The sequence below is a fragment of the Corvus hawaiiensis genome, chromosome 3 (genome assembly GCF_020740725.1).
Source record: "Corvus hawaiiensis isolate bCorHaw1 chromosome 3, bCorHaw1.pri.cur, whole genome shotgun sequence".
In the NCBI taxonomy this organism is placed as follows: domain Eukaryota; kingdom Metazoa; phylum Chordata; class Aves; order Passeriformes; family Corvidae; genus Corvus; species Corvus hawaiiensis.
In genome coordinates, this window is record NC_063215.1 from 68,263,044 (window position 1) to 68,289,023 (window position 25,980).

A 25,980-nucleotide genomic window follows, 5' to 3' on the forward strand; every position below is an offset into this window, starting at 1 on the left:
TTAGTTTCTATTTCTCATTATCCTACTCCAGTCTGATTGTATTAAACTAAACTAATTTACCCCAGTCAAGTCTATTTACCCATGATAGTAACTCATGAGTGATTGCTGCCTGTTCTTATCTCAACCTATAAGCATTTTGTTATATTTCCTCTCATCCATCCAGCTCAGGAGGGGGGTGATAGAGTGGCTTTGGTTGGTACCTGGTGTCCAGCCAGGGTCAACCCACCACACAGGCAAACTACTTTGCTTGAAACTTAAAGAATTGCTGTTTTCAATGGCATTTTGCCAGAAGATGCCCAAAATCACTGCCATCTAGTATTTAATAGTTTGAGGAGCAAGAACTTTCCATTAGATTGTCCACCAGGATGCCATTTTGTTTCCTTGGGTTATTGTTTTAAGCACAATGAGATGAGACCATAACTCAAATGGTTATGGTGGCACTTTGCATATGGATGATGGCATAAGTGTTGCAATAATTTATGTACTTTTTATGAGTTTCAGAAGTTAGAGAATGTAAACTGTGTTGTAGTTTGTTTTTTCTATTTAGAGAAGATGACATGCTTTTATTTGATAGATTCGAAAAACAAGTTTGAAGTCATCTTACATCAGTCTATAGTCTTGTTTCTAACTTTCATGAAGAATGTTAATCACATTTATATTAAAACATATTTATCCAGCAATCTTACATTTTGCATTTTTTGAATAGTAAAGCTTTTTGCTTTTAGCCTGCATATACAACTGCAACCACACTTAAAACACATTAAAGTTAATTACTGTTAAAAAGGATTTGCTATGATCTGCAGCATGCCTTTACTTAGAACAAGAAGATGTAACTTTTTAAATCTCCTGCAAAAAGGTTACATTCATTTGGTAAAAACCAAAATACTGAAGTAAAACAGTATGCTAAGAGATTTAATAGGTTCTGCATTTCTGTAGTTTACACTACATTAAGATTGTGTATTCTCATTTTAAAAACAAATACCCTTCTGTTCCTCAGGATACAGTCACAATTTCATTGTATCTTTTAGCCAAATATCTAGAATTTTTTAAAGAGGCAATACTACTTCCTCTGTCCATATCCCAATTTTGTAACAGTTGCAGTAGTTAGAGTATCACAGTTGTCTTTAACTCCAAACTTCAGACAGGGTTTTCACACTGTATCAAACACAGAAAGCCTTTCATTTTGACATAGAAAGATATTCCTGTTATGAATCATCAAATGTAAATTTACAAAAGAAAGGTAATGGCTCTGCATGGTTCTCTGAGCTGCTTTGCTTTCCCCCTGCTGCCTGCTCTTGGGGCCATACACTGTTTTATCCCTATATTTGAGTAAAGAGATGATCAAAGTTGTGGTGGTCCCCACTTCACACTTTGACCTAAATAAGTGCCCTGAGCAATCCCATGGGACTTGATGGTATTGCTGTATTTAAATTGAACAGCTGCTTGAGATTTGATAGAGTATTTTGGGTGTGTGTTTCTCCAAAATGAGATTATAGCATGAGAATGTGATAAAAAAGCGCTCTAGCAAATAAAGAACTTGGAAAAAAAAAGGTAAGTGGAAATAGTAACATAGGTGGGGTTCATCAGAATCCTTTCTGGCACCATGTCAAATTCAAGAGAGGCCAGAATGTGGGAAAAACCAGGTCCCTGACAAGATCAGATGAGACATGGTACCGTAAGGTATTTTTGAAATGGCAGTGGGCAGAAAGTCCTGTGCCTTGGCAAAGACTATTTTGTATTATGCAGGTGGTTGTGATTTTTTTTTTTTCCCCCCCTACCTGGTCTTATTTCATCAGTTTACCCAAGAAGGCGCTCACAATCCATTTCCCCACTTCACTCCCTAGCCGCATGTTAAGAGTTAACAGAGTAGAGCTGCCTGTGCATGGTTTCAGTCCATCTATTTGAGGATGGTTTTGCTCAAATTCAGTTCCCTGGCCTGTGTCACCTCAGTGACTGACTGTTCCCAACTTAGTGCACAGACTGCTCCTCACAGGCTTTACCACATACTGCAGTGTTTTCATTTTCTCAGGCATTACCATTCTCCACTCACAATTGCTCTTTTTTTGATCTCCCTTCATGCTTTTCCTCATCCTTCACTGCCTGCTCTTGATGAAATGCCAATGCATTGCTGTCCTCCTCTGTTCACAATTTCCCACTGACCTGTACCTTCCTTACATTTCTTCCACCTACTCTTTCACTTAGCAAATAGATAAAAGAGAGTATTGGAAGTTAAGGGCAATGGGGTTTCTTATCTGTTAAATGCATTAATTTCAGAACCTAGATTTTCCTATCATTTGATAAAAAGACATGGGGAAAAAAGTCTCAAAAATACAACATCAAAATCCATTCTATTTCCCTTTAATCTCATGACTGTTGCAACCTCATGCTTGAAAATGCAGCATCTCCTCTTGCAGAAGCCTCTAGCTGATTTTGACCTTAACCCTTTTTTCATGGAAAACTTCCCAGAACCACAGAAATGGGTAAGGTTAGAAGTGGCGTTGAAGATCATGTATTCCTACACCTCTGCTCAGACCTTGAGCAGGTTGCTCATGGTCATGTCCAGTTTGATAAAAACTCCAGTCTTGTTGGAAAACCTGTTCCAGTGTTTGACCACCTTCACTGTAATTAAAATCAAATTTTATTTTAAGGAGGAATTTCTTGTATTTTAATTCTCACATTGATTCTAATCCTGTCACTTGACACCTCTGGGAAGAATGTTTTGGTTTGCCCCTGTACCACGCTCTCTTAAGGCAAAAACTTTTACTGTCTTGTTCTGGAGTCCTTGTGCCCTCTGTAAAATCAGAGGAGAGTTAAGTCTAAGCTCCAAGACCCCTGAGGGGTTTTGGTAGTGTTCCTGTTCCTACTTACTCTTTTTCTGCTCTCTCCAACTAATGTGTGTTGCTATAAAAAAGTGCAAAATGTTCAAGATGAAAAGGCTAGTTTCCCACAAGTGACTTGCATGTGCTGTAGCTGTTGATAAGATGCTTTCAGGGAAAAACAAGCTGGTGTTTTGAATGGTATCTTGGAAGAATGATGACCTTCTGGTCATCCATCCAATGCTAACCAGTACGTGCTACCTTAGTATTTGTTTTGTGACATCTGAATGGGTTCCTAACACTTGTTTGGTTGTCTTGTGCATTTATTCCACATTTTCTGTCAGGCTGCATCTACTCTAACAATTTCTTCCCTTCAGGCAGTGTCTGTCAGATATACTTCATGGCTTGAGACATTAGGGTAGTGAAACAGCTGATGTGACCTTACAGATTCTTTGCCAGTTAGAAAACTACCCTGTTTGAAATTCAGATTAATTTCTCTTTCCAAACAAGCTGTCCTTGTCATTGCTGTTAGGTTATGGAATTCTAAATGAAGTTCTTGCATAAATAAAAAGATGTAACTTGATGGACGTAAAACCTGAGATCCCTTTTATTTTTCCTTCACAAAACACCTAGATACATGCTTTTAATGCTATCACTCTTAGCAAACAAATTTATTGTAGGATTTTATGGCAAAAGGTCAGGTCCATTCTGAACTTCCTATGTAGTAACTATCATTTTAACAGAGCAGAGAATTAAAGGCTCTGTATTAAATATGCTTTTCTGATTTCTGTTCTTCCTCTCCCACCCAAAAATGCTTACAGATCCAGGCACTCAAATTTCAGTTGCTTTTATGTTGTCTTTCACATAAATGTATTCTGAAAGTTTTATTTGCTGGGATGCTGCAAACCTCATTGGTCATCTGCAGTGGGATCAAGGAAATTTTCCTACTATGAAAACTTTTACAAGTGCCTCTTACATGTATACATATGTTTAATAGATACTTTTCCATACTATTTTCTCTGTCCAGTAAGTATAGGAAAGGAAAGGGGATTTGGAGAAATAGAAAGTTTGTAATTTCCATGGTACTTTTATCTGCATTCTGGGTCACAAACTGAATCCTGTCCCCAGTCTACGAGATGGCATCAACATGCAGCAAGGTGTGGAGGTGAGCAGCCCTGTGCTGGTATTGAAGAGGTGTAGCCAGATGTTTGAACTCACCTCTGTCTCTGCTATTTTTTATCTGTTTGCCCTAATCAATATTTGATAGCATAATTGAATGAAGAGAAGATCAGCTGTTCAGTTTGGAAAGAAATAAATAAAATTGAAATGTTTATTTGGCTCTCAAGTGAGAAGTGTCCCTAAGTACCTTATTTAAAATGGATGCTGTTGGACATAATGCTGAAGGAAATGCCAAGATGTAGAAGAATTCTCCACTTTGAAATTTATGAGGGTATATCTGGCCACCTGTCATCTTGATATAAATCAACATCTGACATTTGTCTAAAATAAGCCTCTAGATGTAGCAACATCTGCATATTTTTCCTATTCTTCATCTACTCATGCCCTCCCTGATGTGACAAATTGATTTTCATTGATTTTTATATTTGAAAAAGTTTTAGCTTGAATAAGAATAAATGAAGAAGTATATTCTGTTTTACCAAGGATTTTTCATCATTACAGACTGGGAAACAGCAAATAGGTTAAGAGTTAGAAATAGGAGCTGTTGGCAATAATGCAGTCTCTAGAATGTACCTGAAAAAAGTCTGCTTATAAACCTAAGTTGAAGTCAACTGTCTGCTGAATTAAAAACGAGCAGATTAATGCTAATTTTATCTGACCTTGGTGGAACTGCATTCACTTTGGTAATCACAGGCTTCATATCAGGAATTAATTAGTTGCCTCAATTGGAAATTAAAAAGGAAAATAAAGACTTGCATAGTCTAGTTCTAAAATTTCTCTAGGCTGCCAGGGCAGAGCTGACTCATATTCAAGTTGCCATTGACCAAGCCCCCCCAAGTCCCTTTCTGCAGTGCTGCTGTCCAGCCTGTTTCCCAGTCTGTCCGTACATCCAGGGTTGCTCCGTCCCAGGTGCAGAATCCAGCACTGGTCCCGGTCAAACTTACACAAGTGGTGATTGCCCACTCCCTTCACTTGTCCAGGTCTCTCTGCAGGGCCTCTCTGCCTTCGACGGAGTCGACGGCTTCTCACAACTGATTACCGCCGGCAAGAAGACAAACTGCGTTCTTTGGACATCTTCCTGACGCTGCCGCAGAAAATATCTGTTACCTTCGAAGCAAAATCTTGCCCTCAAAGGCACTTCACGCCATTTCTTTGGCTCCCCGAAAACGCAGCGGGTGCCGAGGGCCGTGTCCGGGCTGGGGGCGGCCCCTGGCCCCCTCGCCCCTCACCGGCCCGCGCGGCCCCTCCCGCGGCCCCGGGACAGCGGCGCGGCCCTCGGGGTCGCCTGGCAACGCGGCGGACGCGGCGGCAGCGACCGGCGGCCATGGCCGCCAAGGGGGGCAAGAAGAAGGAGCTCTCCAGCCGCACCAGCGCCTCATCCAAAACGTGAGAGCCCCGGGAGAGAGGGAGGGTGGGCGCGCCGGGAGACACCGCCCGGCTTGGGCTGCTGCGGCCGCCTCCGGGGCCGGCTGGGACCTTTCCCCGAGGCTTCCCTGCCTCGGCCGGGGCGGCCGTCGAGGTCGGCAGGGCACCTGTGCGTGGCGGCCCTGTCGCCGAGGCACCGGCCGTAAACTCTGTGCGGGAAACAACTTGTGCTAAGAAAGTTCTCTTGCTCGTGTGGGTGCTTCGTTAAAAGTGGTTTCTAAAGACGAGGTGGGATTTGGTTGTTCTTGGGGTTTTGCTTGTTTGGAGGCCCAGCCCGTGTGGAAGTTGTAGTCCCTCGCTGCTGTGGTCCTTGGGGCGCTCTTGTGTGGTAGCGCCATCCTTCCCCGCCGGTGCCGTGCGTGTCTTGGAGCACCCCTGGTCTGGCAGACAGACCTCGGACCTTGAGTACAGCAAGGACGACGAAGCCTTCAGCTGCTGCTCGGGAGCTGTCAGAAGTTAACTGCTCACTGAAGTGGTTTGGGGTTTAAAAGAGCCAGGAAGCTGCGAACCAGGACAATAATTTTGGGAGTGAGGGCTCTGTATTTTAACCAGGTAGAGCAGCTAAACTAGCTGCAGTTTCGGGGGCAAAATGATTAATGACTCTTATAGCACATCAGTGTCACTTACAGAAGGGAAAGACAATTCCAAGTGCTTGGAATGTTTGCTTTATGTTATAAAGAATCTGAGGGAAGAAAATATGATTAAAAAAAGAATTCTTCCTGGTAATTTCTTAAATATTTCTCTGTAAGTAGCATCTCTTCAGTTATTTTTAAATGATTTGCTGTTTGCTGGATGTTTAGTGTGAATTTGTATATTTCTGTGTAAATGTCTATTTCTTCTTGCAAAGACAAATAAATAGAGTACATTGATATTCACTGTCACTGTTTTGACTTGTGAGTTCTGTTTCTATGGTGTCAGCAGCTTTCTTATCCTAATGTAAGCCTGAATGCATGGCACTGTCAGAATTCAAATGAAAAAGGTATCTGATGTATGTGCTTATGGCCTTTTCTTCTTTTTTTTTTCTGCCATAAATAAAGGTTTTACTTATTTCTCTCCTGAAATCAGTCTCAAATGCCTCTTCGTGCTTATTTCATATCTAGCTACACAGCCTTTACTACACAGTAGTTTCTTATTTCGTATTTTCATGTTTCTATTTTATATTTCACACCTTGATTCCCATTTTGCTAACTTTTCTAGTGCAGGCTGCCAGTATCTAGTTCCTTCTCCCCACTGCAACCTTTGCTTAGTAAATTTGTTGATGCTGTTTTGGCCATGCTGTCCTTCATATTTATTGCTTCAGACAGTTAATGAAACTTCTTCTAATGATGTTTAAGCTACCAGGGACAATTTTTGGTTTTTAGCTGTCAGAGAAAATAAAGGAAAATTATTTTACATAAGGCAGAGTAGCTTGTAGATATCCTAGTGGTGGCTTAGTGATTTGCTTCTTCTGTGGTCTAGTGACATGTTACAATAACCGGATCGCAGTGCAGAACCATGATAACACAGAATAAATAGTTTGTATTGTTGTTTTTTTCATTAAGCCTATAGCTTTTGTTATAACTGTAGCATGTCTTTTGTGTTTATCTTGTGATAAACCATTGTGATGCAGAGTGCCCGTTGTAAACAGGGGTAACTCTCAGTAGTAAGCATCTACATCTTTCAGTGCCGTATACATTTCCATATGACATCCTAATGTCCTCAGTAGTATTCAGGCAACTGAATACTGTGACTTAAAAAAAAGAGAAAAATCTTAGTTGATGGAACAGCTCTTAGTATACAGAACTGTCTCCATTTGTATTTGAATCAATTAGTATTTATGTTATCAGAAATGCTGGTAGTGTAAGAGGGGAAAACAAGAAATCTGTGACACAAAAAATGCTAAAGTTACACCAGCTCTGATGCTAATTTCCTGACGAACCTATCCCTACTCTTTTTTTTTTTTTGTCATTCTGAAATATTACTTAAGCCTTTTGGATGAATGGATGAAAAAATGTTGGTTTAGGTCAATGCTTGTCTTTCTAAGTTCAGCAAATGACCTGATAGGTCTTCACTAAATTGTCAGGAAGGATTTTCCTGTAGCATCTGTTGAACTGTAGATAATTAATTTAAATTGAGGAAGGCTATTTACAGTTTATTAAATTTTTGTGTACATAATTTTTGTCTTGAAACAAAAATTTTACTGAAAAAGTAGCCCTATTTTCTCTTGAAGCTGCAGAGAATGGTGCTATAAAATAGCTGAAAAATGGATTTCAGCACTTGTTATACTTTCAGTCATATTGTTTTACTGTTAGTTTTGAGTTGATTAAATGCTCTATTCTACTACAGTATTTAGTCTCAGTAAGATCTTCATCCTACTGAAAACCCACATGCATCTTAGTACCCTCTTATCAAAGATCTGTGTGAAAATCCAGTGTTGCAGAATTCAGTGGAAATTGTTGGTAGTTGGGAACTGAACACAGTGGGACTAGAAATTTTCCCTTGGAAACACTTCTAACATCTTGAATAGCCTTTCTTCTTTCTTGCCCTTGTTTCCTAGATGGATTGGAATTTATATGCCAAGCTCAGAATCAGAAAGATATTTTACCTCTCTTAGTCCCTCTGAAAGGACTGAAATGTTGAAAGATTCTTCTTTTCTTTAGTCATGCTATATGCCAATGGTCTCCAATTAGTGCATCTAATTGCACATCCCAATTAGTGGAAAGTTTTTGAGTGCCAATATATGTGTATTTATTCCTTTATCAGTTCTATACATGCACTACTAAAGATCTAATATTTTTTTTTCCTTCTCTGCACTGCCTGCTTTGGAGACCGCTGCAATAAACTACAGAATTTCTGTGGGAGAGAACAAGCAACTAGGCAGTTCAAGTCTTGATCTACAGCCTCCTAAAGTTTATAGGGAGCTTTTTCTTTGGATTAGGCTTATGGTCAAAACTTGGAACTACAGAATGTGGTGTTTTATGCAAAATGGAGGCTGTACGTCATTTTTCAATTTTTCACAATGTTCCTAGACTGCTTTCCCCTTTGTCAAAGGATTTGTGATGTCAGAATGGTGAGAATGCAATTGATAGCAGACAAATAGATATGTTATTTCTTTATTTGGAAATGGAAAGATGCTGTATAATGAGGAAAATCTGTATTACAGTAAAGATGTAATACAGATGTAATCTTGGACTACAAGAACAAAGTACAAACATCATTCATTTACTAGAAAGTACAGTTTTAGACCCAAATGCAGAGAATGTTTAATTTTCTGATATAAGGCTTAATATGTGTTGTCGTCAAGAACAATCAGAAGAGTATTGAGCTGGTTCTGCAGGAGTCTTCTCTGGGATAAAATGACTCATACTGATGCTGTCTATAATTGTTGAGAAAAACTGCTGAACATGGTGATAAAGCAACTTAATTGTGTAATTCTATGATTCATTCCTCATTTTGTTTGGTAAACCCTGTGTTGAACAGAGTGCTCTATGTTTCCTCAGGTAATTATTTTCTCCTAATACTGGGCAAGTGTTGGTAATGATTGTAAATGTTTTATCAAAGGCAGTTTACCAAGTCTTTTTTTAATGGGTTGTGGGAATTAGAAGTAAATCTTACACATATACTGTGAGATTGCAGCTGTGTTCATGGGAGATATGACAATTACTTACTAGATATTTGGATTTCAGTAAAGCTTTTGATACTATCTTTCACAGGATCCTTCTGGACAAAATGTCCAGCACACAAGTTGGATAAACACATCATGGATGGGTGAGCAACTGGCTCATGGGTCAGGCTTGAAGGGTGATAGTGAATGGGGTGACATCAGACTGGGGGACCTGTCACTAGTGGGGTTCCACAGGGCCCCATCCTTGGCCTTGTGTTCTTCAATATCTTTACAAACAACTTGGACTCAGGACTGGAAGGGACACTAAGCAAGTTCACAGATGATGTAGAATTGTGAGAAGCTGTTGACTCCCTCAGAGACAGAGAGGCCCTGCAGAGAGACCTCAACAAAATAGAGAGATGGGTAATCACCAACCACATGAAGAAGACCACTGCCAGATTCTGCACCTGGGATGGGACAACCCTGGATGTAGGGACAGACTGGGGAATGAGATGCTGGAGAGCAGTCCCTCAGAAATGGACCTGGGAGTCCTGGTCAATGGCACATTGAATATGAATACAAGGGTGCGGAGGGCCACCTGTGAGGAGAAGCCATATGAGGAGTGGCTGAGGTCACTAGGTTTGTTCAGCCTGGAGGAGACTGAGGGGAGACATTGCAGTCTGCAGCTTCCTCACAAGGGGAAGAGGAGGGGCAGGCACTGATCTCCAGTCTGGTGACTCATGACAGGACCCGAGGGAATCACATGAATCTTTGTCAGGAGAGGTTTACACCGGATATCAGGAAAAGGTTCTTCACCCAGAGGGTGGTTGGGGACTGGAACAGGCTCCCCAGGGAACTGGTCACAGCACCAAGCCTGACAGAGTTCAAGAAGCGTTTGGACAATGCTCTCAGGCACATTGACAAGGTGTGACTCTTGGTGTGTCCTGTGCAGGGCCAGGAGTTGGGCTTTGATGATCCTAGTGGAATCCAACTCAGAATATTCTCTGATTCTATGATTGTCTTTGATACCTGTTTGTGTTCATTCTGTTACTCAGTTTGTTTGGGATGTTTATGAGACAGAGACTACAGTAAAAATTTTGTGTAAATCTATGAGAACCTAAGTAACCTAACTATCCCTGTATTTGAAAGAGAAGTGGATGTTTGCAGGCTGCCTGAGAAAGTGTTGCCTTGTAAGTTTAGTACTCTGTGGTAATTGCAAGATAGATTTTCTGTTTTGTTTTAGAATGAAGTTTGCAGTTGCAAGCTGCAAGAATAAAAATGTTAAAAATACCTTGTCTTTTGACTAATACTGTCTTTCTGATAGTAAATGCGACTTGTTTTTATGTCTCTAATGATCAAAATACTAAATAGTAGTATAAGTAATATGAAAAAGAAAATGGCTGGTTTGTGTTTGTTTTTTTTTTTTTTTAAATCCTGAAAGCTGTCAGTGCTTACCAAAAAGAAAAACAGTGTATAATTTCATCTGTTATGGATAAAATTAGTGCAGAAATCCTCTGAGAGTAATGTGTACAAACATCTGTGCAATATATTTTGATCACCTTAAAACCGCTTTTCTTGATTTCTAGTGAAATCAGGCTCCTTTTTTCCCCTACAAGTGTTTAGAACAGTCAGTACAGTAAATCTGCACTGTGGAAAATCAATCAGGATTATTGGTGGATATATTGCATTGTTGGAGTGGGACCTCAGAAGCATATGGAGAAAGGCAGGAAAATTCCTTTGGACTTGCTAGCCAGACTTCCCTTGGGTCTTTGCAGGATACTCCATTGGGTCTCTCTTCATTATTGCTTTCTAATTAGGTAGCAATTCACTTTAGGAGCTAGGCAGCTGCTAGACATGACAGGCTGAAGAGCTCAAAAGAACTGCTGCCTTATAGCTTTTCTTAATTGCACCATTAGAGGCTACAGAGAATCTGATCCTTCCCAGGTTTCAACAGCCATGGTGAATAGAAATTGATGTCTTTGGCAGCACTGAAAGATTCTGGCTAGTAAGAATGGGTAATGAATTAAAATGCTTTTCAAATTAATTTGATGAAGCTCTATGCCATCAAGCCCAATCTTCTGAATTAAACTTAAGCCATCAGCATCTATCTCAATTAGGGTTTGGGCTATTAGGGACAAAAGTGAGGAGTTAACGGTTGATGCCAAGAGAGGCAAGTGATTTAGGGGTAATTCTGGCACAGACAGCAGTCACCAATGTATATAGGGGAAGGTCAGAGCAGTGCTGGAGTTCTTTTTAGAGAGCTCAGTAACTAAGAGCAATATTTACTGCTGATGTATCCCCAAGGACTAGCAGAAACAGGGTAAAGGCTGGAGTGGCTGAAAGAAATTTTTTAAGTTTAGCTATGTGCCAGGTTGATTGCAATGAGTAGCATGTTGCTGCACCAAAGCCTAGGATTACCAAATGTTTGTTATTAAGATTAAAGGATAGGACGATAAAAGCAGAAAAAAATAGTGGCATTGCTAGTTCATTCTTCAGTTCCCATATGCCTACGGTAAGGTTTCAGCCATGGCTTGTGACTGAAGTTTTATCCACTGCCAGCATGTGTTCTTTAGGTAAGTATACCTAAGGTTTGGTGGTTTAGAGAATATAGACTGACCAGATTATTTTTTTGATGTTTTGGCTTTGTTAGATAGGCTGAAGTTTGAGAATGGTAAGAACTAATGACTCGTGGATAAGAGTATGGTAGTTGAACTTGAAGCTACTTTTAGTGTTGTGCTGGACATCTCACGTTGGTTAATGTAAGTTTTAATGGGCAGTAAAAATTTACATGGAATCAGGGAACAAGGCTGCAGAAAAGAAACCCACTGAAGATTATATAAATGCATAGCAACTGCATCAAGCTCGGGAAGTGCTTGAGCACTATTATTAAAAATACTTAGAGACTGGCAAAGTATTTGACAAATATACTAGATATGCCTTTATACTCCTTGCAGGTTTTCAATTGCAGTATTGTTTGAGACGATGTTGGGCTACAGTTCACCCCGTCTCTCGCTCAGTACTCCTGTCCTCCTGTTTGTGGTCAAAGGGGGTAGCCCAGTGGTACATCTTTGACTTGCAACATATGTTGCAACATGTTTTATTTGAGAGAAGGGTTGCTGTATTATTGTAAAAGCTAGTTACATTCGTATGTAGGTGCTTATGCTTGCTTTTGGCTGTGCATGAGCTACAGTCAGAGATGAGTATGGCTTGGTGGTTATAACTAACTTTTGGTAGAGACTTGAAACAGAGTGAACATTTTGGACAAAAGACATTGAGGATAGCAGCCCTGATTTTGCAATTTTTGGATTAGGTGTACCCATGTTATGGTTAATTCTGCCCCATTTATTGGAAACTGGGCTGTCTTTAAAAATACAATTAGTTTCAAGTGTCGCGGTTTACCCCCATCTGGCAGCTCTGCCCCACAAAGCTGCTTGCTAGCTCCTCCCCCGCAGGATGAGGGAAGGAATCTGGGTAAAAATGCAAGAACTTGTGGATTGAGATAAAGACAGCTTAATAGGTAAACAGCAAAGCAAAAAAAAAGGAATTCATTCACTGCTTCCCATGGGCAGGCAGGTGTGCAACCATCACCAGGAAAGCAGGGCTCCATCACATGTGACTTGGGAAGACAAATGTCATCACTCCAATCGTTTTTCACTTCCTTCTTCTTCCCCCGGATTTTATTGTTCAGCATGACAACATATGGCAAGGGAAGTCTCTTTGGTCAGTTGGGGTCAGGTGTCCAGGCTGTATCCCCTCTGGTCCCTTCTTGTGCACCCATTGCCTCTGTACTGGCAGAGCCATGTGAGAAGTAGAAAAGGCCTTGACTCTGTGTATTCATTGCTCAGCAATAACTGAAACATTGCTGTGTTATCGACACTGTTTCCATCAGAAATCTAAAACATAGCCCCCCTACAAGCTGCTTTGAAGAAATTTACTTCAATCCTAACCAAACCAGCCACTCACTGGACTTCGAAAGGAAAGGTTTCATTTAAACCTTCACTGCATTCATAAGCTCCATTACAATTGTAACTGTTACATATTACAAGATTTTATACTCTTACTACAAAGCTGATTTTTGGTGAGTTGGGAGGCTCTTCTATCTCAAACAGCTCAGTTCAGATCCTTTCTAACCAAAGCCAGTTAAGGCTTCACATGACCCTGGAAGTGGTGTATCTTGAGCTACAGCAGTTGTTCATCTCCAGTTTGCAGCTACTTTTCTAACAAACCTGAGGATGCTTTGTCTCATTTAGCATGCTGTTAATTGCAATCCAAAGATAAACAATTATTTTTATTTGAATGGCTGTCTGGAGCCTTTTTGAAGGCATTTCCTGGTCTCTCAAATAATTCAGGCACAACATAAATCTATAATGGCCCAGGATTCCAGGACATCCAGCTGCAGAACTGAAGGGAAAAGTGTCCATGTACCTTGAAAGTTAACCTTCTGAAACACTGAGCAACTGGTACCATTCTGCACATATATACTTTCCCCAGATGTAGCAGTGTTAGTGAATAAATGTGTTGTGATCTTAGGTTCAATTTGGGTGAAATACTTTGGCTCATGATTGCTCTTCAGAAGTTAGTTATTGCATCACTGACCATCTCCAAGCTCTACTACTGTACTATGGTACTAATACCTAAATTCTAACCTAACTAAAGCTAGAGACGTTCCTGAAGAGTTTGCATTGTCTTTCTTAACCATGAAAGAACCACTTTTCATTTATTGTTTTTTATTGTATTTCTATTTGTTTCTAAGTAACTCTTATTTCCGAGGGCAGTAATTTTGTTAGTATTTCTAAATTAGCCCAAGAATTTCTGACCACAAAGATGAAGCTCTTGCTTTCAGCACCTGTGCTTCATTAATTGAAATTTTTCAGTGTGTAAACGCAATACAATGTAACACTAGGGAGCAGTGAGGAGTCCCCAGGCAGGCACAAAGGAGGACCTTTATTTACAAAAACCCGGCCTTTTTATGCTGTTAGTCAGTTGTTAGTTTACATCGTTTTAAGGCACAACAAACCCAATTTTACCAACCACCACACACCACGGTGCGGGCACGAGGCGTTCCCGCAGCATTCCTCACTTCCTCTGTTCTAGCTGAGTCACTCTCCCACAGCCCATTTCTGCTTAGGCCAAGTAACAGGCCGGAGCCATGATTTTACCAGGCCTTCCCTTTACAAAGCTTTACCTATCGGTACAACTTTACATAGTCAATTTGTTGGTACTTTTTTTTCCCTTCTACCTTAACTTTCTTTTTAGTTTCATGCTGTGTGCTGAGATAATGGGTTTTTTTCCCCCAGGTAAATATGACAAGCGTACTAGAATAGCATATAAGATGACCAATAAGTTTAATTTTTTATTAACTAGATTACATGTTAATTAGAGAATTATGTATTCAAATTAATTTTCCTAGTTAATTCTAATTAAAACAATGAACCCTTGAGAGCTCAGCCTATTTTATCTGTAGATTTCAAACTTCATAGACTCATGGGCATGAAAATATTAATTAATATACTAGTGGCAATATCACACTAAATACTGTACTCCCTACTGATCTTGGTTTTAGGTTTTTTCTTTCCATGAAACTCAAAGCACTGTCAGAGGATCTTGCAGGCAAACATTCCATGAGCCCTTGGTTGGAGATTGTACAATCAGACCGTGCAAGAGGAGTTTTGCCTTCTGTTATGATGAGCAGTGTAATGAACAGTGTAATGGAGAAAAGCAGCTTTCAGCAGAACTGCATAGCAGAAAAAGTGCTGTGAAAATAAAAATACTAATAATTGTGCTTTGAAACTAGAAAGTGTTCTTAAAGTATCATGTTAGAGATTCTGTTTGCCAGGGATTATTCATCTACTTAAGCAGAATGGTCTTTATCTTCTGTGAACTCTCTGTAACCACCACAGAAAAAATGGGATTTCCTGGTTTTCTTAACAATGCATGCAAATTGCTTTTTAAATGAGTTGGCCTAAATCCACAGAAGTACTGGCATGCTCTGCCATGCAGAGGCTTTTAGCTCTTAGTTAATTGTTCAGGTGCCATACAGAAGGCACAAGAAGTTTTTACAGAAGCCACCAAAGAGGCAATGCCAAATAAACGAGCAAATTGCAGTTCATATTCTTCAGATATACTTGAGTATCAAACTTTAGTGTCAAAAGATGGGCTGCAATCTTCTCAGCATTCTTACAGCTGAATATAAGGTCATCTTATAACCTTATAACCCCTAGTCATTTGCTGCTAGTTGGAAGAAGAGCACATTGATCAGACAGAAATTTGATCTGCAAATTGGATGTAGATGTTAGTTGCTTTCAAATCTGTGACTTCTTGGAGAACTGCAAGATGCGGCTTGAACCCCTTGTTGTCTATGGCAGTCTGTTCACTTGGCCTGTCACCGCCACCTTTTGAAACCAATTAAACTAAAGGATTTGGACCAGCTCACAATCCCACCTGGAGCACAACTCAGAGTCAACCTAAGCATTTTGGAAGATTCAGTCAGAGATCACTTCTTTTGGCTGAGATTAACACCTGAAAATCACCAGAAAAGATGCTCCTCTTTCCAGGCTCTTGCTATGACATTACCTAGGTATTGGTATATCCTATTTCCACCTGTAAAACTGGACATAAAGCCCACCTCTATAGACTATTTTTGGTTTTGTAGGTTACAAGTGCTCACTTAAGAGCTAGATACTGTAGTGTTTCTGCCTTGGCAGGCATCTCTTGGAATTAATTTTCAATGTTCCACTCTTGGGAATGTAATTTAAAAAAATAAAATTTGAAGGATGTCTTTTAAAGGTCTAAGTGACCTCCAGTGTGGTAGAACATGAAAGACTGTCAAATTAATGACCTTTGGGCAATCTGATACCTTCCATTGTAAAGAATATTTTTCAAATAAGTAAAATAGTATTTTTTCTCCATTCTATATTCAAAGCTTTTTTATAGCAGATCTTTGGCTCCAAATCGGGAGCAGAGAATTTTCACTACAGCTGTCTCTCAGCACTGAAAATGGTAAGCTGAGTTTTCTGGAATTGCTCTTGCAGGCTACAGGGTTTTGGGCTGCTGTTTGAAAGCAGCACATCCATGATATTTTTTCTCAAGTATATAGCATCAGCTGATTTTACTTCTATCTTTAAGCAGTTTACAAATGATAGTTTGTGCAATAAAAACTATTCTTCTTGGAATGCAAAAATAGAAGGATAAGGGTCCAAAATTCTAACAGTGTGCATGAGCTTGCCATAAGAATGAAGGTTGAATTTTACAGTAATTCCTCCAAAAACACATGAAAAAAAATTTTTTTTCTTTACATATATTTAGTCATACAAGCTAAACCAAATCCATTGTGATGTATATTAACTATTCAGTTGCTTATCAGTCTATTTGCCACCAGTTTTTTTAATGCATTTTCCTTTTTTTCCCCTAACCTATGACACAAGTCTATTACTCAATTCTGTGTTTTATATTTAATTTCTGACTTCAAGTTTTTATACAGCAGAATGGTTTAGTTGGAATTAATTGTTCAAAACAGCAAAAGATACTCAATTTTAGCTGGAATTCTAAAATAACAAGGACAAAAATTCAGACAATATTTATAGGGCAACAAATGGAATCAGGCTGAAAACAAAGAGAACAAACAAAAAATTAATTTTAAAACCGACAATGCTTCTAGACCACTTTTTTCTATTAATTTTTCTTTTAAGTAATGTCCAAGGCACACTACTGTGTACAATTTGCACAAGGGATTTGGCATATAGGGTTTTTCTTCCCCCTCCTAGAATCTGGAAAGTAAACCAGGAGGTAACAACTTGGTTTCCATTAATATGAAGGCAAACAAAAATAAGAAAACATGTGGACTTCTAGCTGGCAAAGCTAAATGTGAGGCTAGGAGACCATCTCTCTTAGCAAATGTGTGTGTCTTCAAAACAGGCTCATTCTAGACAAGTTACTGAGCTCTATTAGTAGTTTGTCTGACACCTCTAAGGACATCAGCTATGTTTAGAAATGAGAATATCACACTTGAAAGCAGTGATCTAAATTACAGACCCTTTTAAAAGTAATATGTCTATAAAGAATAATCAGTTGGTGTTCATCTTTTCTTTCTATCTTCACTTTAATTTTCTACAGCTTGATCTTGCTTCACACAGAAAGCACTCTGTGCTTTTTGAGGAAGAAATCCTACCCCAGTACACAAAAGTGAAATGACAGTAAAACGTATTGTCATAGGCTTTGTAAGCAACTATGATTGCAACATAGATGGTTTACAATTATTTGTTCTGCTCATCATACCTGAACTGCATCTGTGACTTGAATCTCCCCAAATGTAAGAGCTCTGAGTACGTAGACTAGAGTATTTTGCTTCTGCAGAGAATCCTATAAGTTTTGGCTGCAGTATCCATGATAAGACTAATGGTAAGGTATTGTAAACATTCATATTTTGGTTTTATTTTGTAATTGCTGCTGACTATTCTAATAATAGTGAGAAAACTGTATCACCTTATTAGCTGTTTATTAAATCATCTGTGACTCACTCTGTTTGTTCTGAAGAATGGCACTAGGTATGAAGAAAAAGAGCAAATCATTTTGCCACAGAGTTACTGATACTTGGCCAAACTTTCTCTTATCCTTTAGAGATTCTTATGAACTTGAGCGTTACCATGGTTTCTGCTCTGCATTTCTAAGATATTCAGATGCTACTTTTTAAAAATCATTTCAGTGGTTATAATTTAAAAGAACTTTCTGCTATAAATAAGGTCTTCAAAGGAGCCTTTTGTCTTTGAGGTTGGAAGAGATTAGAGAAAAACTTAAGTAGCTTCCCTGCAGGGCAGATTTGGAGAAAAAGTTGAACCATCTGTTTGTTCTTTGCCCTCTTTTTCCTGATATAAAAGCTTTTACTGAGGACAGAAGTTATTCTTTTCCTGGCTGTTCAAACAATCCACAGAAAGGGACACTTTTTTTTACTGCCTCTTAGTGTCTTCCTGGATTCTAAAAAAAACCTGCATGGAGTCATGAAATTATTATTGTCTGATGATCCAGAATGACATGTGTACTGGGAAAGGAAGGTTGGAGTAGCCATGCTGTTCTGAAAGTAACTGCTAATATTTCTGTAATTCTTGAGAAGGCTCCCTTCAGTGTTGCTGGGTTCCCTCTGTAAGGATTGATCATGGATAATTTACAGGTAGATTTATCTATTTTAGGAAGAAAATATTTGCTTCCTAGCTTCTTAGACTCCACTGACCAAGGTGACAAGATCTTGCTTACAGAGTGCAGGAGTGTGTATGTCTACAGACTAAATGGCTGTATTTAACTCGAGAGAGCACACTTCCAGTACCTTGTGGGCTTGTTTTCTGTCTCTCTATTAAATCTGAAGTGTCTGAAAAGCTTAGGTTGCAATCCGTCTGCATTTTCCCTGTTGTGCTTGTCTATCCTGCCGTCTTCTATTTCCCCTATTGGCACTATATCAATTATAACAGTATTCTTGGAGAAGCTGCTTAAAAGGTCAGAGGTGAATTAGTGCCAACTTCATGGTATTTCATTTGGCAATTTATTCTTCCTTTTTCTCCTTTAGGGTTTAGCACAGGATTAAAAAGGTCTGCCAGTAAGTTGTCTTTTAAAATACTGTTACACAATGAAGCCATCCAGCCTGAGCATAAAATACCAGTAATTTGCATTGTCCTTCTGTTTTACAGTTCATTTCAAAGAATTCTCACAGTTATATTATTCAATTCTTGTAACAGAGGAATGTCTTAATTGCATTACTAAAATACAGTATTTTAATTAATTCAGCTGTGTTTTTTCATTTATTACTGTTTATTACTAGTATTTGGAGACCAATTAAATTGCAGTGATGTGTGAATTTTCCAGGTCGTATTGAATGATCCTTTTTGAGATGCAGTAGCATTAGACTTCCACAACTTAGTTTAGCCATCTCAGTCATAGGTAGCATTGTTTCCATGTCTTCCACATTGTTAATGCTGAGGGTATTCTGTTATGTCAAAATGTGGTGGAAAGTAGTTTTCTGTCTTTGTGTGATGGTAAGTAAATCTTCCATATCTCATTGCTGCGTTTTAAAATTATGCTTTTTTTTTATTATTCCATTTTTGTCCCAAAGCACTCAGAAATCTTATAGCAAGAAATGAAGAGGGGCTCTGAGTAACATGGTCTAGTGGAAGCTGTCCCTGCTCATGGCAGGAAGGGTGGAACTAGATGATCTCTAAGGTCCCTTCCAACCCAAACCATTCAATGGTTCTCTGAATTATTGCCATTATCATTAATTTTTTTTGTGAATGTCATTAGAATATCTTTATTGTTGTTCTCAGAAAGTGAAATTTCCATGCTTCACTATAAATACTTAAAAGAGAAAATTCAGATTTAGAAGTAGAAAAAAGATACAAAAAATTTAGGAGTAGCCTTAAATATTTAAAATTGCTACATATGCCATTCATGTTTCATCTGAAGAAAAAACTACAAAAAATGAGAATTTTAATTTTTTTTTATTTTTACTATATGTAAAAAGCTGCCAGGAGTTGTATTTAAATCAGTGTTAGAAGTGTTCAGGTTTTGAAATATCACAAATGTTGAATCTGTGATACAGCCAGCCTTTTGTTTTTCATTGTTCTTCATGCATTCAGTTAGTACAGATGCAACAGATTCTTTGAAACAAGTGGAAATGATACAGACATCCCTGGTAATCCATAGAAACTGATAAACACTTCAGGGTTTTTCAGTTGCTTTTAAAATATTATTGAATACAGAATGACGCATCATTTGAGTCCTCAAGAATACACTGGCGAAAATATTGTACCATTAATGTAAGATCAAACATAATAGGGTCAATTTACAGATAACTGAGATGACAGAGATGAAAAAATAAAGCAAGTATTGCTCTACAGAATACATTTTCCTTTCAGTTAGAGAAGTAGGAGCTATGTTTGGGTGGTTTTTGCACAGCAAAAGGCACAGATGGTATTGAATTTTAACAGCTGTCTTCCATTAAGAGTTACTGGTAGTGTGGATGAATGTAGTTAATGTCTAGACAGTGAGAAATCTTTATTTTTATCCATGTCTTTGCCCCTACTACTGCTAACAACTAAAGTATTATGGAATTATAGAAAAACATTGATTGAATGGTGCCTCTCGGAGCCATTTAGTCAAACTCCTACTCAAGCAGGACCTGTTTACATCAGGTTGCTTAGATCCATGTCTGTTTGAGTTTAAAGTGTCTCCAAGCACTGTAGTTACCAAGATCCAAATCAGACTCCAGTCAACTCCCTCAGTACCTTTGCTCACATCGCAGCTAGTCCCAGGGAGCTGTGTGTGTCCAGTTGGCTTAAGTTCTGCCCAGCTCCTTCCTCTACTGTAGATAATGCTTCACTCCCACAGACTCTGTAAATAGACTCTTGGGCTGGGAGGCTTGAGAGCCAAATCTGCCAAAACCCAAGACACAAAAAGACATTGACTGTCTTGGTCTTTCCCGTGTTCTTTGTCACCAAGTTGTTCCCCACCCCACTGAGCAGCAGACATGTGCTTCCTTATTTGTCTTTTGCTGCCAATATACTTATGGAAGCTTTTTTCCTTGTCCTTAACATCCTTTGGTTATTTCTACTCCAGCTGAGCTTTTGCTTTTGTAGTTTCATTGCTCTACACTTGAGTAATGCCTCTGTTCCCCCAAGTCCCTGCTTTCACCTTCTGGGTGATGGCACTTAATAGTATTTTCAGGTGTCACTTGCTACACACCATTTTCCCTAGTCAGACTACTCATTTAAGTAGTCTGTGTTTGACTTTAGAATGTAGTCACACATTTTGTTGCACTTACATAGGAACAATGAGTGAATATTCTAGCTAATTCAGTTTTTCAGCCCTTTGTATGCTCTGGAAAGATGAAGGTGCACTAGTGCTACTTCGTGGCTATGAACACATTGTGTATTAGTCTTGTGAAAATTCTTTCAGTCTCAGCAAAATTATTGCCAGAGTTGTGAAACCCAAAAAGAAGGTGGTGAGAGTGGTGGTAGCACAAGAGGCCCTGAGAATGAAACTGCCTGGAGACAGCACTGGCTGGCCTAGCAGCCCACAGATGCCTAGAAATGAGAGCCCTTCTCCCCAGGACATCTTTTATCCATGGCAAGCTCCTTCTGGTTATTTAAAAAAAACAACTCAGAAAAAAGGAAAGAAAGCCTTTCAGATGGGTGAGTTGAACTGAGTGATGAATGGTAGGACTGGCACAGGAAAAGAAGGAGACCCATGTGGCTTGAAGCAGGGGAAAAGAAGAGGGAAGAAACTGTCCTCAAATTCTGGTTTTGTGCTTCAGCTATCCCATTTACTTCAGCAGAATTCCTCGTATAAATTCATTTAAGTATTTTATTGGTTTATACCTAGTAACAACATCAAGCACTTCTTTAGGTTTGCTTATCTTAGTGATAAAAAAGTTAATGTAGTTAAAAACACTAAAATTTCTATTACAGTACATTAAAAAATAATATTTAATAAAAGTCTTTCTACTACCCTTGTCTAATATGCTGTTCATTTTTATTTATGCCACTGTGTTTCCTAGGGTGTCTATGAATGCCAAGGTAGCTGCTGCCAATGAGAAGTGGGGATTTCCTATTTGGCCAGAATGGCATGATGCAGATATCAATGCAGAAAAATGGGATAAAGCTGGAAAAGAAAAACCTGGAAAAGGTCAAATTTCAGTAAGTTGTGTGACACATATTATTTCCACTTCATTTTTTGTGCTTGTGTTTAATAGAGTATTTGTCACAACTTCAAAATAATGTGTTACTGATAAATATATTAATTTTCAATAATATATTTTCAGTATGTTTAAGTAGTTCCCTGCTAAACTACAGTAATAAACCAGAAGTATTGTGCATTGTTTATTTGCTGCTTTTATAATGAACTGTTAACATATCTGTGTGCATTAATGTGTGTAAGTAATGGTTTAAAAAAAAACAACCTCAAAATCTGTTTCATAACATAACTAAAACTGGGGGATGTGGAAACAGCTGAACTGTTGTAGTATGTCAGGGCATGCCCTTCTCAGGGCACTGCAGTTTCTGTGGACTCAAAAGGTTTGATGCATCCATCTTTTTTATGGCAAAAATGGATGTTGAAGCCTTCTTTTTGTACACTGCAGTTTCTGGATATGTGAAATACTGCCTGCAGTTCTTGTATGTAGAGAATGATTTGAAGGAATATCATCATTTTGCAGAAAGTAAGCACCTGCCAGATGCAGAAAAATTCCTGTTTTCCAACTGTGGAATGAATTAAAAGTCTCATGGGTTTTTACTCCTTCAAACTGGTTATTGTTGCAGAATTTATGTCTTTCATGCAGAGTAGTAGTAAACTTATTTCTTAAAGAGTTTCTTAAACTTAGCATTTGCTTTATCATCGATTTTATATGCAAATTTTGCCATATTCATATGTTTCTTCTGAATATGTCCTTGTGTACTATAAATATGCTACCATATATTTTTATAGAGTATTTTTTTCTTATCCTTAACTAAATTATTATCCTATGGGGCCAAAGTACTACTTTGAGAGAAGGTGTAAGTTCTATACCGAATACTGCCATTAACTTGTCAAGTGAATAATTTTCCTTTGTGTCCTTCTTCTGTTCCATTACCACATTTGGTGTCTTTGGGCTGTACTCAACATTTATCTAGCATTAATTTTTTAGGTCTACCAGACATTATTATGATACATAAACTTCAAAATAGCTATATATGAAAACCTTTCTTCTATTTTAGCACAAGAGGCATTCTGAGTTTTTTACTGGACTCTTCAGTTCTTCAGCTGCAAACTATATGAAACATTGCTCCTTTTACATGTTTAAAGGAATTATATGTCAGTCATGGCAGATGAATTTATAGATCTGACGTATTCTGTAATGTGGCCTCTTTCAGTCCAAGCAGGTAACCAAAATTCAACATCGTATAGGATATTTCAGTTAGAAACAAAATTAGAAATGGCACCCAGGACCGTTGACTACACTTAGAACACAAATATAAACAGTCCTATTTTCTTGTGTGGGAAAAGAAATCAATCTGATCTCTTTCCTTGTAACACTGGAAGTCTTTTACCAAGCACCCCTACACAATGCCCTCTCTTAGAACAGTGCACTGTGTTCCTGAGATTGTGCATTTGACCTTGTCTTTGTCTCTTGTGCCCATTTCTTCCACATCCTTCCTGCAGAACTTGTGGTTGAGATTCCTGTCCTTAGAGCATGAACCCCTAAGACTTGGCACTTGTCTCTTATAGCTACCTTAAATAAAAGATAAGTTAAAACTTGATTTTTCAGCCAAATTTAGCTAAACCTACAATATTCTTCTTCAAAGCATTTTTTGTACTAGTTAGCTAAAGAAAGGTGTATCTTTCCAGGTTTGTTTTTTTGTTAGAGTTTCTTTGCCTGGTGTTGTGTCATTCTGCCTCCTCTGGTTTATCTAGTGTTTAAGTGCTAAACTTTCCTGTTATGCCATGAAGGCAGGGTTGGATGTCTCTGAAAGCAGAATATAAGCTGTTAATACAGTTTTGTATGGTCCAGACTCCAAAGCTTTCTTTAAGCTTTCAGAAAAAAAAAGTATTCCTAAAACATTCCTTCCCTCCCCTTCCCCCCAGTTTATCTTTTTTACTTCAGGTACTGAAATAGTTTGTTGCAGATCATTATGTTGAAGGAACTTACACGATCAAACAAATAAATAAAAAATGTGGGGAAAAGATTATTTGTGATTCTTTGGTTTGTATTTGGTTTTTATGCTTTTGTGATGTATTTTGTTTTGCCTTCCTTTAATCATTAAGTACTCAAAGTATCACAGATTTTTGTTCCCAGCAACTCTTTCTCTTATTTAGTCTGTAGAAGATAGAGTGCATCATGGACTGTGAAACACACACGAATGTGTAATATTCCTAAAAGCTGTTTAAAATCCAGGCACAAATAAAAGGCATTAACCATGTAACTGATTGGTTTCTCAGTCAGCACAACTTACCAGAGGCATGTCCTCATCCTACATTATGCTAGCAAGTAAACAGATACCATGTATCCTGACGCCTTCTGTGCACATGGAGGATAAGCATCACTTCAGAAATGCAAGTTTGAGAACTGTATGAGTTTCTTTCTCTAAGGGGCTAATTCATGCTGTATAATTATAGCTCTCTTTGGTTTCTGCAGCAGTGTTAAATGCATGGAACATGGGGGTTTTTTGTCTTAATATCGCTTTAGATATCGCTTTCAGTCTTCAACTTAAAAAGCTGTAGAAATAAGTGAGTTAGAAAAAGTACATAAGAATAACTTGGTAGAAGAGTACCTGATTTAAAAATTTAAGGGTTTTTTGGAGATCTTTCTGAAAGGGGAAAAGAAAAAAAATCATTTCATATGGACCTCTTAGAAAGTGCAAATCACATAAACTTCTCTGGACAGTATAGGTGGCTTTTGTGCTGCATCTTCAATTTGGGCTTTGGGCTCTTTTTTTCAGTCGTAGATACTATTAGCTCTTTTTTATGCTATTTTGCTCCTTTAGTGAATTATCATGAACAATATATTATTTTAAATCTCATGGAAGATAGAATACTGTAATTAATAAAAAATGGTCCATTTTTGTTCATGTATATTTTATCTAGCCTGGATTTGACGATCCTGAAGGGAAAATAAGGTTGCCAGCATCCTTAAAAGTGCATTCATGGAAACGCCCACAAGAGTTTTTAACAAAAGAGGTAAGAAACAAACAAGATCATGATGAAAAAATGCTACTTGCCTAGCTTGTTAAAAGTAGGGTGAAATTAGCAGAGGAAATTAGTTCAACAGATAAAAGCCACTTTACCACACAGTCAATCCTGTCCCAGAGAGCAGTGATCCGTGTGACAACTGACCTGTACTGCACACACAGCTTGGCCCTGAGGCTGGACCTAAGCACAGGGTGAGCTCACACTGCTGATGGTAATGGAGGAGCCTGCAGGCAGCTGCTGCTTGTTACTGGCAATTACATCACCTGCATCTCCTTGACTTTATGTAACCACAGCAGCAACTTCTTACGTCAACATCCTTTCATCTTACAGCAGAAATTATGAGCAGTGTTGTTTTCTTGTAAGAAATATCCTTTCGTAGCTCAAGTTGTATCATAGCTCGGTAATACCAAAATGGATGGAATCTGCACAGAATGCTGCATAGATGAATCAGAGGCCTGCTTGATGCCACGCAGCAGGGGTTTCCCAGTGTCTAAAAGGATGTAAGATTACCTATACTAACTGCTTTCTTTGCAGTTTGTTGTAATAATAGCATTCTCAATAATACTGTGCAGAATCTGACAGCCTTTATTAATGGAATAAGACCACCATGGACCAGAACTTCCTAGTGCAAAACATCATGGTAGTGTATCTTCCCACATCTGCTTCACTTTTTGACTCCCATGTTCATTTGGAAGACAACTGGACAGAGAGATGCCTTTCTATTTTTCTTTGTGTTCTTTTTTTCTCATTTAAGAATTGCTGTCATGGCAGAAAAATCTCTGTATGTTGCAGCTGAGGCTTCCCTCAAGCAGGTGTCTGAAGTACATATTTATCATGAAACCATAAACTAACTTTACCAGAACTACAGTACTTTTTTTTGCTTCAACTATCGTGGTTTTTCTGGGTTACATAGAGTGCATGTCCGTATCTTTGACAGTACTTGTTTGCAAGGTAGCCATAGCATTTTAAAATTATGCATAGCTGTTATTCAGTTTATTTTTAGAATTAATTGCAGAGAAAATAAGCAGCCTCCCATTTCAAAGGTTAGTGTTCTCCAGTACTGTTACTAATCTAAGTTTTCAAGTGATTTACTTCAGATGAAATATCGAAGTTTTAAAGCACTTGGACCACCCTTCCAACTTTTTTCGGGCTTGTCAGTTTTCCTTTTGTCAGCTTGTCAGTTCCATTTTTTATTAACTAGACACTAAACAGGTCTAAGTTTAATTTTTAATGGAGAAAGGAGAGCAGGAGGTCAGAGGAGTAATTGACAAGACC

The 25,980-nt window shown here is 38.5% G+C and overlaps 1 protein-coding gene across 1 annotated transcript in view; it reads left to right on the plus strand.

Annotated features, from left to right (window-relative positions):
• The first annotated feature begins 4,953 nt into the window (after positions 1-4,953).
• Positions 4,954-25,980, plus strand: part of ADGB (androglobin) — a 108,615-nt gene continuing 87,588 nt past the window's right edge. Inside the window, exons 1-3 of the mRNA XM_048297624.1 lie at positions 4,954-5,381; positions 21,539-21,677; positions 24,601-24,693. Of these exons, the coding sequence (XP_048153581.1) occupies positions 5,320-5,381; positions 21,539-21,677; positions 24,601-24,693 (294 nt within the window). The 5' untranslated portion in view covers positions 4,954-5,319. The remainder of the gene's footprint in view (positions 5,382-21,538; positions 21,678-24,600; positions 24,694-25,980) is intronic.